This window comes from Magallana gigas, chromosome 7 (assembly GCF_963853765.1).
Source record: "Magallana gigas chromosome 7, xbMagGiga1.1, whole genome shotgun sequence".
Taxonomy (NCBI): Eukaryota; Metazoa; Mollusca; class Bivalvia; order Ostreida; family Ostreidae; genus Magallana; species Magallana gigas.
Window position 1 is genome coordinate 22,756,290 of NC_088859.1, and position 18,981 is coordinate 22,775,270.

General features: G+C 32.4%; 1 protein-coding gene across 1 annotated transcript in view; it reads left to right on the forward strand.

The window, feature by feature from the left end:
- LOC105320311 (phosphatidate cytidylyltransferase, photoreceptor-specific) overlaps positions 1-17,681 on the forward strand; it is an 86,809-nt gene extending 69,128 nt beyond the window's left edge. Inside the window, exons 9-11 of the mRNA XM_066065131.1 lie at positions 3,690-3,824; positions 8,771-8,874; positions 15,618-17,681. Of these exons, the coding sequence (XP_065921203.1) occupies positions 3,690-3,824; positions 8,771-8,874; positions 15,618-15,744 (366 nt within the window). The 3' untranslated portion in view covers positions 15,745-17,681. The remainder of the gene's footprint in view (positions 1-3,689; positions 3,825-8,770; positions 8,875-15,617) is intronic.
- The last annotated feature ends 1,300 nt before the right edge of the window (positions 17,682-18,981 follow it).

Here is an 18,981-nt window from a genome sequence, read left to right on the forward strand (position 1 = left end):
TTAAATGTTTAAATCTGAGGTTGATCCCCAAAATTGCTTACTACCATCTAAATGATGTAGAGTTTCAATTTTACCACTAATTAGAGTCATGCACCAATTTCCTTAAGAATTTTTTGTATTCTAAATATATCACAATTCACCTCATTTTCTCATACTGAATTATTTACTTTTTAAGCCTGAATTTGCTGAAAGCAATGTCCTGGCTGTAGGCAGGCAAATCACCAATGTTACAATAAATGGCACAACTGCAAAAGTAAATAAAACAAGAGGCCTAGGGGCCACATTGCTCACCTGAGCAACAATAGCCATATAACTCTGATCAAATCAGCACAACAGTATCAGAATCAAATTAACTTGACAATTAAATACAGAAGATTAAGAAAATCAGCCAAATTTTATCCACATATTTTTATGGTAAATACCTATCCCCTTTTGTTGTTTTAGTATTTGTGAGAAGATTTTTCTCTATTCCTATTCTAACCCCCCCTCCCCCCCCCCCCTTTTGGCTCCAATTTTATAACTTATGCTTTCACACAACTTTCTGCTTTTTTGGCTTAATAGTATCTGAGAAGATTTTTTAAAGATTTTCTGTGTAGTAAAACTAGTTTAGTACGAACATGAATATAGTGAATTCTTGGGAAAAACGAAGTTTTTTCGAGTCCCCGGTCAAATTCATTTAAAATCTTTGCAAAATTTTACAGTTATAATGAATTTACGGATATAGCAAACTGATTTTGAGTCCCATAGAGGTAAATAATAACGGAATTTAACAATTTTATATTTATAACGAATTTCTTTACAGTTAAAAAAGTTTGCACTAATTAGCATAATAGTTTAAATGAATTTATTTTTATATATATTTTCGACTCGCAATCCGATTATAAAAGGTAACAAAATCATGCAATTTTTATTAGCTCACCAAAATGAAGTCAAGGGGAGCTTATGCTATACCCCTGGCGTCGGCGTCAGGACCTGGTTTAAGTTTTTGTTGCAGGTCCTGCATCTAAGCTATTATTTGTCCTATCTTCACCAGACTTGCATGGATGATGCATCTAAACCTACTTATGGACTTGAAAGACTTGGATGCTGAATCTGGGTCCTAAATTTCAGATGCTGGAGGAGGTTAAGGTTTTTGGAGCAGGTTAAAGTTTTTGTTGCAGGTGCCCTTTGATAGCAATATCTAAGTTACTGCTGGTCCTAGCTTCACCAAACTTGCATAGATGGTGTTACTTATGATACTGATGCACCAGAGGCTTTGATGCTGAATCTGAGCTATAGGTTTCGGATGCTGGAGGAGGAAAGGTTTTTAGAGCTGGTTAAAAGTTTTTGTTGCAGGTGCCCTCTGATGATTATATCTTAGTTACTTCTGGTCCAAACTTCATGAAACTTGAATGGATGGTGCGTCTTATGATACAGATGCACCTGATAGGCATTGATGCTGACCGTCAGCCATAGGTTTCGGATGCTGGATGAGGTTAAGGTTTTTGGAGCTGAATAAGTTTATTTGAGCAGGTGCCCTCTGATGATTATATCTTACTACTGGTCCTAACTTCATCAAACTTGTGTGGATTGTGTGTTTTATGATACTGATGCACCTGACAGGCTTGAATGCTGAGTCTGAGCCATAGGTTTTAGATGCTGGATGAGGTTAAAGTTTTTGAAACAGGTGGCCTCTGATGATGATATCTTACTTATTACTTGTACAAACTTCACCAAACTTCCATGGATGGTGCGGCTTTTGATACTGATGCACCTGACAGGCTGAGTCTGAGCCATAGGTTTGAGATGCTGAATAAGGTTAAGTTTTTTGGAACAGGTCACATGTTTAATAGATAATTATATAGTACTATTTCAAACTTGCATAGTTGATTAAATTATAATATGAATGAATTGCAGAGGTAGCTTCAGATGCAGAGCTTGATCTCCATTACCAACGATGCTAAAAAAAAAAAACTTAGTTATTACAGGTCCTAACTTCACCAAACTTGAATGGATGGTGTGTCATATGATACAGATGCACCTGACAGGCATGGATGCTGAATCTAAGCCATATGTTTCGGATGCTGGAGAAGGTTAAGGTTTTAATTGCTGGTTAAAGTTTTTGAAACAGGTGCCCTCTGATGATGATATCTTAGTTAAAACTGGTTCTAACTTCACCAAACTTGCATGGATGATGCAGCACAGTTAAGGCTGTCAACAAATTCTGTTCAACCAAAAAGTATGGGAAATATGCATTATGACATCATAGTATACTATAAACCTAAAAATTACTGGTTAATTTTTTTATAAGCAAAATTAATTTATGCTAAACTTTTAATTGAAAACAACAAATACTATTACTTAAAATTTTAATGTCCGTTATATCGACACACTGAAAAATAAATGAGATGTCGTTCTCGCTGTACTACAAAATATGACGTCATATGCTTCAAAATGCATTAAGTTAAGTCATTGAAGGCTATCATGCAGTTTTTTTACGAAGAAAAATTAATGCCATATATTAACGGAAAATTATAAATTAATATTATGTTTAACATTATTAGCTCACCTGAGCTGAAAGCTCAAGTGAGCTATTCTGATCGCATTTTGTCCGTCGTCCATCTGTCTGTCTGTAAACTTTTCAAATTTTCAACATTTTCTCAAGAACCACTGGGCCAATTTCAACCAAACTTGGCACAAAGCATCCTTAGGCTAGAGGGATTCAAAATTGTGAAAATTAAGGACCACGCTCTTTTGCAAAGAAAGACAATTAGGAAGTATTGAAAATTTTCGAGAAATTTTCAAAAATCTTCTTCTCACAAACCATTAGGCCAGGAAAGCTGACACTTTTGTGGGAGACAAATTTTTACATAGTAATATATATAAAAAAATCTTTAAATCTTTTTCTAAAATAAAACATTTGCCTAGAAAAGCTGTAACTTTAGTTAAAGCAACTTTAGATAGTGTAGATTCAAATTTATTCAAATCACAATCTTTGGGAGTAGTGTGGGACCACAATTGGGAATTACTTGTACAAAGGAAAACATTTTAATTAATATTCACAAAAACTGAAATGTTATTATATATGCTTTTAATTATATGCAAGCATTTTAATATATTGTTGATTCTTTAAAATTGTTTAAACTTTGGCCCCTGGATGATAATTGGGCCTCACAAGGGGTTCAGAGTTTGATGTAGGTTTATATCCTGTATATAAACAATTGCTAAGGGTCATTTTGAGAACTGCAATGCTGAATGTGATAGGACTATAAAATCATCCTGTTAGAAAAGGGACTTGATTATAAATATAACAATATCCAGGAGGAAACAGATTTTTATGTATAGGATCTACATGTATTATACCACATTGTCCAGATATTTTGTATTATGACTCAATGAAGCTGATTTTATCATGCCTATTGTTGCTCAGGTGAGCGATGTGGTCCGTGGGCCTTTTGTTTATTTGTTCCTTATTCAGTCCAATACAATTTAAAGACAGGATTGTGCATGTTTAGCACATAGACTATACACATGGAATGCATTGAACTACTTTATAAAGCCTCTGTATTTTTCTGCACATTGCAGAAATGGGTGATTGATTTATGATGCTTATTTAAAAATTCAATGAAAGGTTGATTTTTTCCATCTTATCTTCACAATTGCACATCAAAAGAGCCAGGCTTTCAGTACTTCAAAACTTTGATTTTCAGTTTGGATTGTCATGGACCACAGTAAAAATCTACCCTTTCATTCTCCACTCAATTTCCTTGTCAGTGTTTGCTTCAGTTATTGGACCATTTGGAGGATTTTTTGCAAGTGGATTCAAAAGAGCATTTAAGATAAAGGTAAGGAAATTATTTTGAATCAGTAAATTGATGTAAGATATTGCCTTCTCTGTATTTCCCCATCTACTTGGGTAAAATACCTTTTATTTTCTCAATTAACTTTTTGATTAAAATCATGACATCACATTGATTTTAACATTTTCATAATCATAAACTACATGTACATGTATTATAAGATAGATTTGGACCTTTGACCACCTCAACAGTTGACCTACCTGAGCAAGGCAATTTAAATGCATTGTGTGATGTTAAATTGAATGTTAGGGAAGTTGTATCAGGAAAAGTACTATCCATCTTGTAGGGTTTGGGTTCTTTTGAGGTTCTCCAAGAGAACCTGTAACTTAGAGAACTCCTACCCTTGATGATGATTTTATTAATCCAGACACAACAAAAATAAGTCAAGTTCCATATATATTCCAGTGCCAATAGAACATTTATGGTGGTATGGGACACCTATCATATTGATGCAGATAAAAGAACATTATTATTAAAATACAGTCACAATTTTTTAATTTTCAATTTTACAATATTTGATAAAAAAATATGATTAAAAAACTTTTGAAAGAAGAAAATAGTAAAAGGCCCAGCAATATTCAAATTTTTGACTTACAGATTTATAGCTATCCTCCAACCCCTTACATTCTGCTGTAAGGTAACGATTTTGTGGAAAACAATAATTATTATATAGAATTATACTTGACTTTAATGTTTATTTCAATAGGATGTACGTCACAAAATGGAGGTGTGCCATACCACCTACACAATAATTGCCTTGAGGGCTCATGCACTCTGTACAGTGATAACCAATGTCAATCTCCAGCATCAGTACAAAATACAGTAGTTTGTCTACTGTAGATACCTAATTAAATGTGACAGAGGAATTTATATCCAAGTAAAATCACAGGAAACGCATCTCACAGATTTTGAAATCTTTTTTTGGACAGGTGTAAATTAAATGAAATTATTATAAACTTTCGGCATTTGCACCTGTTTAAAATAAGGAATCTACAGTACTCTTAGAATCTGCAGGTTAACTGCAATTTGCTATGTGAAAACATGTTCATTACAACCTACCTGATGAAGATTTATATCAGGAGCATCAGAAGGTATTTCATATTGGGGCGAAGATATTGATTGAGTGGGGGAGAGGGGAAATTGGACTAGATTTGAATGATAAAAGAAGATATTCTATGATATGTCCAATGGTTCTTTAATTTAATAAATCATATTACAGTAAAACTTGTCAAATTTGTATGTTGTGCATTCCAGTATGTTGTCCAATTCAGCAAAATTATTCAGTTCCTTGATATTTTCCTATCATTTTATGTTTAATAATTTTGATGTATAGAACCAAATGCCTTTAATTAATGAAAGTTTTTGCCTGTAATCAGGCCACTTGTCGATCAATGATTGAAAGAGGCCTTAAGTGGGATCATTACCGCTCAATTATCAATCAAATTTCCTGTAGGCGCTACTGATTTAAACATCGGGGAATAAAACTCAAAACTTGCAACCCATTTTCAAGATGTATAGCAATTCTTGTTATGATACAAACTTTTTTCAGCCAAAACTAGATCAAAAGTGGGAGGTGCTTATTAAATTTAAACTATTTTTCAAGCCATGATTCTGGATACTGCGAAGTAAGACTGTTGATATCTAGTGCAATGGGCATTGTATGAGTAAACACTTAAAGTGTTAAATCTTATTCTGTCAAGATGCTTCATTCTTATTAAATTCATTATTAAATTCCTATGTATTTGAATTTTTATCTATTGTTCCCTGCATCAAAAAAGTTTTCGCCAGTGTATTAGCGAATGCGTAATTAGCCACCTGTTGACTTGTTACATGGTCAATTATTGTTCAAAAATTTCTGTTGAAGCCTGCATTTTTCTGGTAGACTTCATAGTCTAATCATTAAGGATGATTGATCAATTACAATGATTAGATTAAAAAGTATTTCCATTGTATCCTTTTGTCCAATTATTTTACATATGAAAGTGATATTTGATATATAAAAGTTGAATATTGTTCAAGAGAAGACGATTAAGACAAATACAATCTGTAATTAGGGCCCCACTCTGCGGGCGCCCTATAGTGATCAGTCTGTTTTTTGATCTGTCTGTCTGTCTTTCTGTCCATCGGAGATCATTAGTCTGGAGCATATCTTCTCTCCCTTGGCCCAATCTAGCACATACCCGGTACTTTAGCCGCAGAGTGCTTTTGTATAAAGAGTGTGCAGTGACATTAAACCATGTTTCTAGGTCTAAGGTATTAGCAGAATTAGAGTTTTCAGTCGAAAAGACCTATTATATATATTTGTTAAAATATTGTTATACTCCTTGCAAAGGAAGTTGGGGGGGGGGGGGTATATAGGAATAACCTTGTCAGTCTGTCCATCCATCCGTCTGTCTGTGCAAAATTTATGTCCATCCATATCTTTCTTATGGAGAAACATTGGAAGTTCTTACTTCACACAAAGATTGCTTATGACCTAAGAGTGTGTCATGACCTTGATCCAAGGTCATTTTGGCAAGGTCAAGGTCACTGGCAGAAAAAGTGCAAAATTTGTGTCCGGTCCATATCTTTCTTATGGAGAAACATTGGAAGTTCTTACTTCACACAAAGATTGCTTATGGCCTAAGGGTGTGGCATGACCTTGATCCAAGGTCATTTTGGCAAGGTCAAGGTCACTGGCAAAAAAAGTGCAAAATTCGTGTCTGGTAAATATCTTTCTTATGGAGAAGCATTGAATGTTCTTGCTTCACACAAAGATTGCTTCTGACCTTAAGGTGTGTCATGACCTTGACTCATTGTCATTTGGGCGAGGTCAAAGGCACTGACAGAAAATTGCAAAATTCATGTCCAGTCCATATCTTTCTTATTGACAAAAATTGGAAGTTCTTAATTCACATAAAGACTGCTTATAACCTGAGGGAGTGTCATGATCTTGATCCAAGGTCAATTCAGGAAGTTCAAGGTTATTATTTAAAGAATGCTGAATTTCTGTCTGTGTCATGTCTCGTATTAGTGGAAATAATTAGAAGCTTAAATTTGACACAAAGCTTGCTTGTCTCAGGCCACATAAAATTATTTTTTAAATTCTCACTCCTGTCTCTCTGAAAATGGCCTGCCTCGTTGTACTTTTTTTGAGGGGGGGGGGGGGGGGGGGATGGGAATTGTATGGAAAAAACATTTCGGAAAATAATCAAGCTCAGTATACCAATAATTCAAAATGTTTATATTAAATGGTTGCTTGACATGTGGATTTTCGTTTGATTCGAGTCATGTTTGTAAACATAAGGATGCAAATGTCCTCATGCATTAACAGTTAACTTGAAATAAAATGGAATTTAAAGAATAGAAATTGGTTTGTGTACTCATATTAGCATTAACAGTTTTAAAAAATAGAGCAGTTGTTATTAAAGTAAATGGACTATGAAATAGATCTATCCAATATTTTCTATATTAGAAAAAATACATGAGATCTGATTTTTCCTTAGCGGGGGGTATCAATTGTGAGCTTGCTCACAGTACCTCTAGTTAAAATTACAACACTTAGAAATTTAATGTACAACTTCTGGTTTGTGAAAAAAACATTTCAAATTAACATCTTGATATTTTTTTGGATGTAGGCCCTGTAAAGGTAAGAAGCAAACAATTTTTTTTATCAAAACAAGCAGCCGTCTGAGCCGAATTTTGGATGATATTTAGCAAATTACTTGCATGTAGGGTTCATAATTCAGAAGAGACTTTGACAAATAACTTCAACATGATTAACCGAGAATTCATTTCATGTAAATTGCTGAAGATATGTTACTCTTTTTAAAATATTGGGGTTGAAGTTATGACATCTCAAATTTTCTCATAGAGCAGACTATAAATCGTCTGATCTTCAACTATGTTTCATTTTCAATATGAGTTATGACATCTCAAATTTTCTCATAGAGCAGACTATAAATCGTCAGATCTTCAACTATGTTTCATTTTCATTACGAAACTTAAATTCGCTAAAAATTGTGTAGATGCGTAATGTATGTCACTGGATAAAGAGAATTTATAAAACTATATTACTAAAGTTTAACACGTTTGTGGTATGTTTTTACTAGTAATGGGAGGAATTGTACAATCACATAAATGCACTCATCCCCAATGTATACACTCCAGAGCGTGCATGGGGATATGAATAAATGAAATATTCCAATTTAAAGTTGTTTTTAACATGTTAATTGTAAATAAATGGTCTCTTAAATTACATGTTTATTCCTAAATAATGCATTTCCCTGCACAATATTTTCATTTCACGAGGGGATGCTCCGCTTTTCGGTGCCCTTGTTACATTTTGAACTTCTTCTCTAAAACCGCTTGGCCAATTTCAACTAAATTGGGTCAAAATCATGGTCCCCGGGTATAGGATGAGGCCACAATGGGGGATGAATTTCACATAGGAATATATAGAGAAAATCTTTAAAAATATTCTGGGAAAATCTTCTGTCCAAAAAAAAGTAACTTTGTGTGAGAGCACAGGTTTTGAAGATTAAAGTTTGATCAAATCATGATTCCTTAGAGAAACGTGAAAAGAGGAAACTGATCAGCCAGATGAGCCGAAACTTATTTATTCCCTAGAGAAAAGTGGGGCCACAAAGAGGATTTTAAATTGTCAAGAAATTTAATTTTAATACTGTAACGCTGATTTGATCAGCTCAGGTGAGCGGTTTGGCCCCTGGGCCTCTTGTTTTAATAAAGTAATAATTTATCATGTATTATTATGTATGTCAATCTTGTTGTAACATAAACACTTTGATAAGTATAAATACAAAAAATATATTTTGGGTATGAGATCTGTAAAATCCTAAGTGACACGTATATAATTTTGTAAACAAACAGATATCAATATGATTACATGAATTTGTTGTGATCTTAAAATTTTAGTCTCTTTTGTTTGACAGGATTTTGGTGATCTGATCCCTGGTCATGGAGGCATCATGGATAGATTTGACTGCCAATTTCTGATGGCAACTTTTGTAAATGTTTATTATGCCAGTTTTATAAGGTGGGTTAAGTTTTATGATATGTACATGTAAATGGTCCTTTTTAAGTCACCTTCTTTATTTGTTTTTAGCTCACCTGAACAGAAGGCTCAAGTGAGCCTTTCTGATCGCCTGTTGTCCGTCGGTCTGTTCATCTGTAAACTTTTTACATTTTTTACTTCTTCTCTAAAACCACTGGGCCAAATTTAACCAAACTTGGTACAAAGTAAGTAAGGGGTTTTTAAATTGTTAGATTAAAGAGCTAACCTCTTTTTTTAAAGGAAAGATAGTTGCAAAACAGTGAGTATAGCACCAGAAATGCCAATATTTACATAAAAGCAAGTATAGATAATGAAGATTTTTAATTGTAAAAATCTTTACCCCTGGATCAAAACTGGGGCTCCAGGAGAGGTTCATAATTTAACATAGAAATACTTAGTTAAAATGTTTATAATTCTTCTTCTCAAGAACCACTGCACCAGAAATGCCAATATTTACAAAAAAGTTTGTATATGTAGTGAAAGTTCTAAATTATAAAAATTGTGACCCCATTACCAAATCAGGGGCCCAGGCGGGGTTCAAATTTTAGATTTGAATTATATATATGGACTTTCTTCCTAGTTTATGAAATTACTATGCAAGGATCTTCAAAGAGTGTAGATTCTGAATTGTAAAAGCCAAGACCCCCAAACTAACACTGGGGCCCCAGAAGGGGTTTAAGGTTTAAAGGGACTTGGACACATTTTAGATCAAAATTTTATTTTCTATTTTTTATGTAAAAAACTATTTTCTTGCACATTTTGAATAATTGACCAAAATTTGAATGTTAGAAGTCAAGTTATAAGAGAGATACAAGGGTAATAATTCATTGTTATGTAAACAAAGCTCGAGTCTTATATTTGTCTAAAAATAATGTAAAGTATGAAATTACCACTTTTTTGACAAAATGACTCATAGAAAAGAAGGTAAACTGATTCAATGTGATCATAGATAATATTAAAAACAGAAAAAAGCAACATTTGAATGAAACTTACACCAATAAAAAAAAAATATGTAAACAATAACAAGGCTCGAGCTTTGTTTACAAAACAAAGAATATATTACTCTTTATCTTGCTTTTAACTCAATATTTGACTTTCAAATATTGGCAAAGCATTAAAAATACCCATATCAACCATTCTAAATATTGAAAATGGAAAAACAAAATTTTGAATTTTAAAACTCAAATCGTGTCTAAGTCCCTTTAACATGGAAGTATACAAGGAAAGTGTTTAAAAATCTTCTCAAGAACTACAATGCTACAGTTTGTGAGATTATCATTCATTATTATATATATATTTTAGGTATTATATAATACAATATCGTATTTTAAATTATTGTGTTGATAAACATTGTATCTTATATTACCTTATAAAATAAACATGATTATCATTTGATACACGATATTGTGACAAGACAGTATCTTTGAATATCCAAGATCAATAACTATGATTTTCATATAGCACGATAAATGTGGTCTCATAAAGATGATGCCTCATAAAGGTGATGCCTTGTCTCGCTGAGCTTTGTAATCTATGATGTTTATGTTTTAAGTAGGTTTTGTCAACAGATTTTAATGATAAATTTCTTGAGAAATTCTTGATACAAGAACATTGAGGAGTGAGATACCTTTACATAGAAATATATAGGGATCATGTTTGAAACTTTTTTCTCAAGAACTACAGTGCAGCAGTTTGTGAGATTACAATGCAAGCATTCATGGCTATTGTAGATTCGACATTGTAAAAGTCGTGACCCCCAGACCAATACTGGGGCCCCAAGAGGGGTTCAAAGTTTAACATAGAATTAAATAGGAAAAATGTTTAAGAATCATTTTTCAAGAGCTACAGTGCTACAATTTGTGAGATATGTATGCATGCAACCTTGGATAATGCAGATATAATATCTTTAAAATAGTGACCCCTGGAATAATATTGGGGACCCAAGACAGGTGCAAAGTTCAATGTAGAACATATATGGAAAATGTTCAAAAAATCTTCTTTTGAGAACTGCAATGCTTCAATTAGCAAATTGCTATGTAAGCATACACAAATAGTTTAGATTCTAAATTATAAAAGCCTTAACCCTCGATCCAATACTGGGGCCCCAGAAGGGGTTCAAAGTTTAACATAGAAACATAGAGGGGAAATGTTTTAAAATCTTCTTGAGAATTACAATGCTTCAATTTGTGAGATTATTTTTCATGAATCCCTAATTAATGTAGATTCTAAATTAATAAAGCTGTATCCACCGGACTAAACTGGGCCCAAAGATGGGTTCAAAGTTTAACATAGAAATATATATGGAAAATGTTTTAAATATGTTTTCTTGTGAACTACATTGCTACAGATTGTGAAATTAGTATGAAAGGATCCTCAAAAAGTGTAGATTCTAAATTGTAAAATCCAACAATAAACTACAGACCAATACTGGGGCCCCAGCAAGGGGTTCAAATTTTAAAATAGAAAAAAGCTAATTTGTCGATTCTAGAAATATTCTAGAGTGTGTTACTCAACATATGGCCATCGTAGCTCTAAAAAAGTATTGAACAAGAGGTTTAAAAAAATCAACAAGGCCTCTAAGCTTTAACTTTGGATTTCTGTAACTGATTCTTTAAAACAAAAATCTAGCTAGTAACATTTTCTTAAAGCATGTAAATGTTTACTAACTGTCAGCACTATGTCTGGCTAGATTTGTGATGAGTTTTGTGCAGATCTCTGATACAACAAAAGATAATAAATCATTTCCATTTAAATACTGACCCTAATGTATCTAAGAAGTTTAATGGTAAAGGCTAATTAACACTGACATGCTTTGAACAAGAGGCCAATGGGCCACATCGCTAACTTGAACAACAGTTTATTGTAACATTCTATTTCCTAGCTAGGAAGAAGGGTAGAATAGAATACTGTAGATTCCTTATTTTACGGGAGTACTTAATTCCGCGATTCAACGATTTACCATCAAATCGCGAGAACATAAAATCGCGATTGGCGAAATTTCATCATAGTTTCATATAGTTTACATGTCTCCCAAAATTAAAAGCGAGATTTTAGAATTCGCGAGACGGGCTTCTCGCGATTTTACGCGGATATTAATTCCTCATGTTTAATTAGGAATTTACAGTAGGGTAGAATAGAAGGGTAGGGAAGGGCCAAAATGGGGGGATCAAACATTTACATAGGAATATGTATAATAAATCTTTTAGAATCTTCTTCTCAGAAACTAATCAGCCAGGAAAGCTGAAACTTGTGTGGAGGTATCCTCAGATAGTGTAGATTCAAGTTGTTCAATTCATGGTCCCCAGGGTAAGGTTAGGCCACAATGGGGTCGAACTTTTACATAGGAATATATATTGAGTAAATTATTAAAAATCTTCTTCTCAGAAACTAATCAGCCACGAAAGCTGAAACTTGTGTGGAAGTATCCTTATGTAGTGTAGATTCAAAGCTGTGAAAATCATAACCCCCGGGGTAGAATGGGGCCACAATGGGGGAGGGGGTCAAACTTTTACACAGGAATATCGTAAATCGTTTAAAATCTTCTTCTCAAAAACCATTTGGCTGTTAAAATATCTTTTTTCTAAAAACCACTTCCTTAAAAAGGCTGTAATTTTACTCGAGGAGTAGGAAAGAGTCACATTGGAGAAATAATTTTACAAAGGAAAATATTTTAATTATTCACAAAAAATGAAATGTTATGATACAGGTTTTATATATATCTGCAAGCATTTTGACATATTGCTGATACTTTAAAATTGTTTAGACTTTGGCCCCTGGACAATTCTTGGGCCTCACAAGGGGTTCAAAGTTTGATGTATGTTTATATCCCATATATAATCAATTGTTAAGGATCTTTTTGAGAACTGCAATGCTCAACAGGTGATATGACTATAAAATAATCCTGTTGGAAGAGGGAATTGATTTTAAATATAAGGATATCTAGGGTGAAAGAATTGAGTTTTATTTATACAGGATCCTCATGTTTTATACTACATTGTCCAGATAGTTTGTATTATGACTCCATTAAGCTGATTTTATCATACCTATTGTTGCTCAGGTGAGCGATGTGGCCCATGGGCCTCTTGTTTATTATTTAGGTTTACAAACCCTCCGCTCGATTTTATGAGTTTTAAGGAAAAAAGTAATATTACAAAAAAGATCTCTTTATTTTCCCAGACAGCAAATTTTTGACTGGATCGAGAATTTTTGGTTCGGGGTCAAGATTTAATATCGGGATCTAAATTGTAAAGTAACAACTTCTTGTCAAATATGGCGCGAGAAACTTAAAACTTAAATAGAACAAACTATCTTGTCAGACCGATATGAAATGCATGTGTTGCAAGTGGAAAAGAAATGGTCACTCAAGCATCAAAAAAGCATCATTTGTTTAATTAAAGAAAGTTACCATATTCTAGAGCAATGTTGTCTAATGATTAAATTCCATGCTTAACACCTTTGATAGTATACATTTTTATATAGCATTCCTTACTTCAACCATTTTATATAAAACTTTGTTTCATTGGTAACAAAGATTACTCTTAACAAATAAATTGGCAAACTATTTGTACCTAGCTAAAAATTCTATATGATACAACCGTAACTAAAGATTCTTATAATGATAAATGGCTCGATCCCTCTAAATATTGCTACATGTTATGTCAGATCTGTATGTCCAATATTCTATTCTACTATTTCAGTGATATGTTACACAGCTGACATACTTTTCACATGCTACACTTGATGCAGTTACACACCACGATCTTGAAGTTGTCATTTATTATATTATTTTTAAAAAGTTGACGTCATAAAACTTTTATTTTACCTCCTACAGAACATTACAATTTTGTGGTTCGTAGAACCAGAAATAAAAAAAATTGGTGGTCAAAGTGATTTTTATTTTTATTTCCTCCTCCTACAGAACTTCATCATTTTGTGGTTTGTTAGTCTAAAAATAAAAAATTGCCGGCCTTAATCAACAAAATTGAATTCAAAACAGTTTTTTAACCCAAGTACTCATAAATACAGAGTTGTATTTTCTTTTTCATTAATACACAAATGTAATTACATCCTAAATAAGAGCACATTCACCATAATATGGGATATTGATATGTACATGCTATATCGAAATAACCTTATATTTGTACATTTAAGCATTGAATCATTACTTTTTGAAAGATGTGGTCTCATAACTGCAACGGTGTGTGCATACAAATTGAATACCGTACGCTAGCGCGTTATGAAAATTTGTTTGCACACACCGTTGCAGTTATGAGACCACATCTTTCAAAAAATAATGATTCAATGCTTATATTTACGTTTTTTAACATTTGTTCTCTTTCCGCAAATATGATTTATTTAAAAAAATCTCAGCCTTATCCAACGATTAATGCGCAATGAACGGAAGAGCCATTGGAACACCCGAATTATGCTTACAAAAATAGTGCACCGCGTTTTAAATTCCAATAACACAATTTTATTTTCCATTCTGTAATTTGATGGATTTATTTTTGGTATACTTAGAAATTAATCAATTGAATTCATTCAAATCTTAAATAAATATTTACATCCATGAAATATTAATCAGCCCAAGTAGAATATCAGGTCGTGATCCGGTTTGAAGTCGGGAGGAGAGTCAGTCATGTTCTGAAGGAAGTGATTGGGTCTTCTGTGTTATGCGTAAATATCACTCAAATCTATCAATGCAATTTAATAGGAGGAAATAAAGTGAATGTAAATATTCAATTATAAATAGAAATGTAGAATAATAGTTAAGCCATTATTATATTGCAGTACATGAATCTGCTCACAGTAACAGACACTTTAACACCCTAGTGCTCGATATTCTGGTCAGTCGAAACGCGTTATGTACGCATCGTTTAAAGACAATGCATTAAAGACCTGAAGCAACTAGTTAGTGTGGTCAAATTTAATCTCACCGACACAAAGATTAACACTTATTTGCCGAAAGGGAATAAATGAAAATATTGATATGCACAATCTGAATTTGTAATTCCAGATGCTCGTGGTTTATTTGATACGGAAGTACAATACCTGCACACAGAGATATTGTTAATTATGTACATTTTATGAACATGATGAATCATTTTGACAATATTTTAGAGAGTAGGATGTGGCAAAGTTAAATTCCAACACAATTTTATTTGGAACAGTCCTTGAAACATTCTACTTTCCCATTTTTCTGTGTGTTTATCTTGCACTCACAGTGCGCTCACTGTGCATTCACTTGCGCTCTTTTGGTGATTCATTCGGGATATGGAGGTAGCGTCATTGTAGAAAAAATACATAACCCACGTTAGCGTTATTTCGTGTAGTCCGTGATTTTTCCTAGGTAGTGGAAGGTCTCGACCAATCGTTAAACTGGGCGTGTCAAGTTTGGTCCTGTCACTTTCTTGTCAGTTTCAGCCGCTGTAGATTTCGACCAATCAATAAACGGGGAGTGTAGATTTCAATCTGGCTGTTTCTATAGAGCTATGAATTAACTATAAGTTTCCATAAGAAATAGAGGGAATAATACTTGGTAGATGTATATATATAGCAATATGAATGAGTGCTGTAACATTGTTATGTTAAAAAATGAATTCTATTTACTTAACTGAAGTGGTGATCATCTATAATCTAACAAATTGTCTAATTTTGAATCAAGATTTGTAACTATTTGAGGAATATTACTGGTAACTAATGTTTGCTTGTTTGTTTTTTTTCAGAGCCCCAAATCCACAGAAAATAATTCAAAGTGTACTTCTTCTTACATCAGAGGAACAACTTCATGTTTTCAGAATGCTTAAAGAGAAGCTGATTCAAAATGGGATTCTTAACGAAACATTGTCTTGATGTTATGTGTTGTTTTATTCATGTAAAAATTAAGTGTGGTAATATTTTACTTTATTAGATATTTAATTCAATTACGTATTTTTAGCTCATTTGAAGGTTCAAATGATCTTTTCTGATCTCCTAATGTCTTATGTCAGTAAACTTTTCAAATTTTGTTCTCAAGAACACTGGGTCAGTTTCCACCATTCTAGGCAAAATGATTCCTTTTTGGAAGGGAAATCTAAATTGGTTTTTTTTCCTCTTTAAAGAGGAGAAATGCCAATAATTACGACAAAGTTTGAACTACCCATTAAATTTACCTTGAAGAACTAGATATGATATGGGCCTAAAATGGCCCCCTAAAATGAACATCATCATTTTACTGTATTTCTTTGTTTTCTTTGTACGGATATATATGTGATGTTTTTACATAATGTTCATTTAGATTCAACTGCTCACAATTTAGAAATATGACATCGTAATGACAACCTTTTCCCACCATTTTAGCATAAAACAGCTTGTTTTCAAGCAGTTATTCTTTCAGAAAACATAGAGCACATGAACAAACAAAATATTTTAATCAGAGATGTATCTAGCCCCGACTAATCAGTGACAAAAAAATTTTCTTTGTTCAAGCATGCGCTCTATATTTCCCATTCATAAAAAGATAAGAAAAAAGTTAATTTTTGACTGAATTTGATTTAATTATAGAAATAGCGTCACTTCTGACGTCATATACTGCCAGTGGGTGCAAATAAATCAAATAAAAAGGTGAAAAATGTATTTTACATCAACTCCTCTAAAATGTAACATAAAGTTTTATTGTACCAGAAACACTTTTTAAAAATGTCAAATTATGGGGGCCAAATTTAACTCTTATCATATATAGTTCTTTCTGAAAGTTATTTGTTTAGCTATATAGTATTAATAATTGAAGAAAAACTGAAGTGTGACACTTAATTCTAAATATTTAACAGAACTCTTCTTCATTAGAAGACATATAGCCAGAAATAATGGCAACGACCACTCAGCCCTCCTATTGATGGAAAATTTATAATTCTTCAAACTGAAGCCAGCTGGGGCTCAAAGATCACAAAAGAATATAGAAAGGGAAATCATTAAAAATCCTTTTTTTTTAAATCTTTAATTCTACAGTTTATGGTAGTACCATTCACATCCTGATATAATGTGTATTGTAAATTATTCAAACCAGGACTCATGAGATGGGGGCTCATGAGGGGTCAAAATTCAGCTATAGAATTAATGAATAAAATTTTTTGGTAATTTTCCAAAAATTGCTGTTCCACAATTTGACAAATATCAGGCAACCAATAGCATCCAGACAAAAAAGAAGATTCTTAAAAATGTTCAATTCATGACCATTACTGAACCCTAGGAGAGGTTCAACTTGGGGTAGTACAAAACACACTGAAACTTGATTATTTGAAATGTTTTCTCAATTGCACAAAATAGTGGCCTAATATTTTGTAAAAGTTAATTTCAATCCATTATGTTAAGAAAAATGCATAAATTAAATCATACCCATCATTGAATTAAAGCAGAAAAATCGAGGTACAATGTATTTTGATTATTTTTAAACCTACATTTGAACGGTGTTCATTACATTTTAGCCTTATACATGTACATGTATCATCTAAGCTAGAATATGTAACTCTTGTTTCTTCTTTAGTAAAGACCTTAAACTTGGACAAAATCATCACGTCAAGTGTTTAGGATTTATGCTCATCATATTCAAACTCATAACCAAAGGTGAAATATATCATCTAGGACTTTTATCCATATTCACCTCTTTCAAATGTTTTAAAATTGCAATTAATCTAAAACACATGGTCAATTTTTCACTTAATATTTGTTTATTAAATGGGGGTATGACAATCATACAGTTAAACTTATTGAAATTTGAAGCATACAATTTCTGTATAGAGACCTCCAAGTGCTGTTTTTACATTATTTTGCATCAGAATTTACTATAAGCCACCAGTTCGAATACAGTTCAGTTTTTTAAAGTAAAAAAATGTCTTGTGTACAAATGCAGCACAAACATTTGTAATATCTTTGAAAGTAACTCATAGGTATGCCAAATTCTATGAATGACAATTCAATTTTACACTTCACTGAAAGGAGGTTGAAATTTAAGGTTTGAAGCAAAGTGAGCAAAGATCTATACATGTATATGAGAAGGGCCTAAACTGCCCCCTCCCCCAAATAATTTGATAACCTTTTAACATTTTTAAAACTGGTTTAATGGGGGGATTTGCACGACTGTTATCATATACAGTCCTTTAAAATTTTTACTGGTTCCTTTCCAAAGAACAAAATATTGAACTATCAGAAAAAATTGAAAAATAGAAAAAATCCATGTACAGCTTTCCCCCACCCACCTCCATGTATAACTGATAAAACAGTTTTGATTGATTTAAAATACATTGAATAGGTAAAATAAATTATTATGAAGCTGATGTACACCAAATTCAGGGAACTGTATGTAGTCAATAAAATAAAATTTGTGTACTTTTTAAAAGAGTTGTTTGACCTTCATGGAAATTAAGAAAAAATCATTTTCTCAAAATATAGGCTGTAAGTTATGAGTATTTTAGCATTTTCTAAGAAGGGGAAAGATTGCATTATTTTACTAAAAGATCTCTAAAGATTTTTATAAAAATAACTTGTACCAAAGAGTTTTAAAAATGTAATTGTCCAATAGGCTTCAAGAAGTGATAAATTGTTACTTTTCAAAATGTTCAATAATTTCAATGATGAATTTCTATTATGTGATAAATCCTATACTAAGATTCTAGTGATCAAACTTTCAATCTATTTGTCAGATTTGAAATAAGATAGTTATGGATGGGCTATCATAAGTCAAAGTTTTGCTTAAAATAAAAACGAAGAATGATGTTACAAGAACTCACTTTAGAACTGACAGTCAGGTGAGATGTTGCCCATTGGCCTCACATTAGATTATATATATATATATATATATATATATATATATATATATATATATATATATATATATATATATATATATATACATGTATATTTATTTATTTATTTATATATGAAGATGTATAAAATTGCACATTCAAGAAACGAATTGGCTCATCTTATTTATTCAACATTTCTCGTTTCTTAATTTTTATGTACACCTTAAAGAAGTTCCCAGTAAATGTACTGACTTTTTACGTAATCATTCAATATTATTTCATTGCAAACATATATTTTAATGCAAATCCA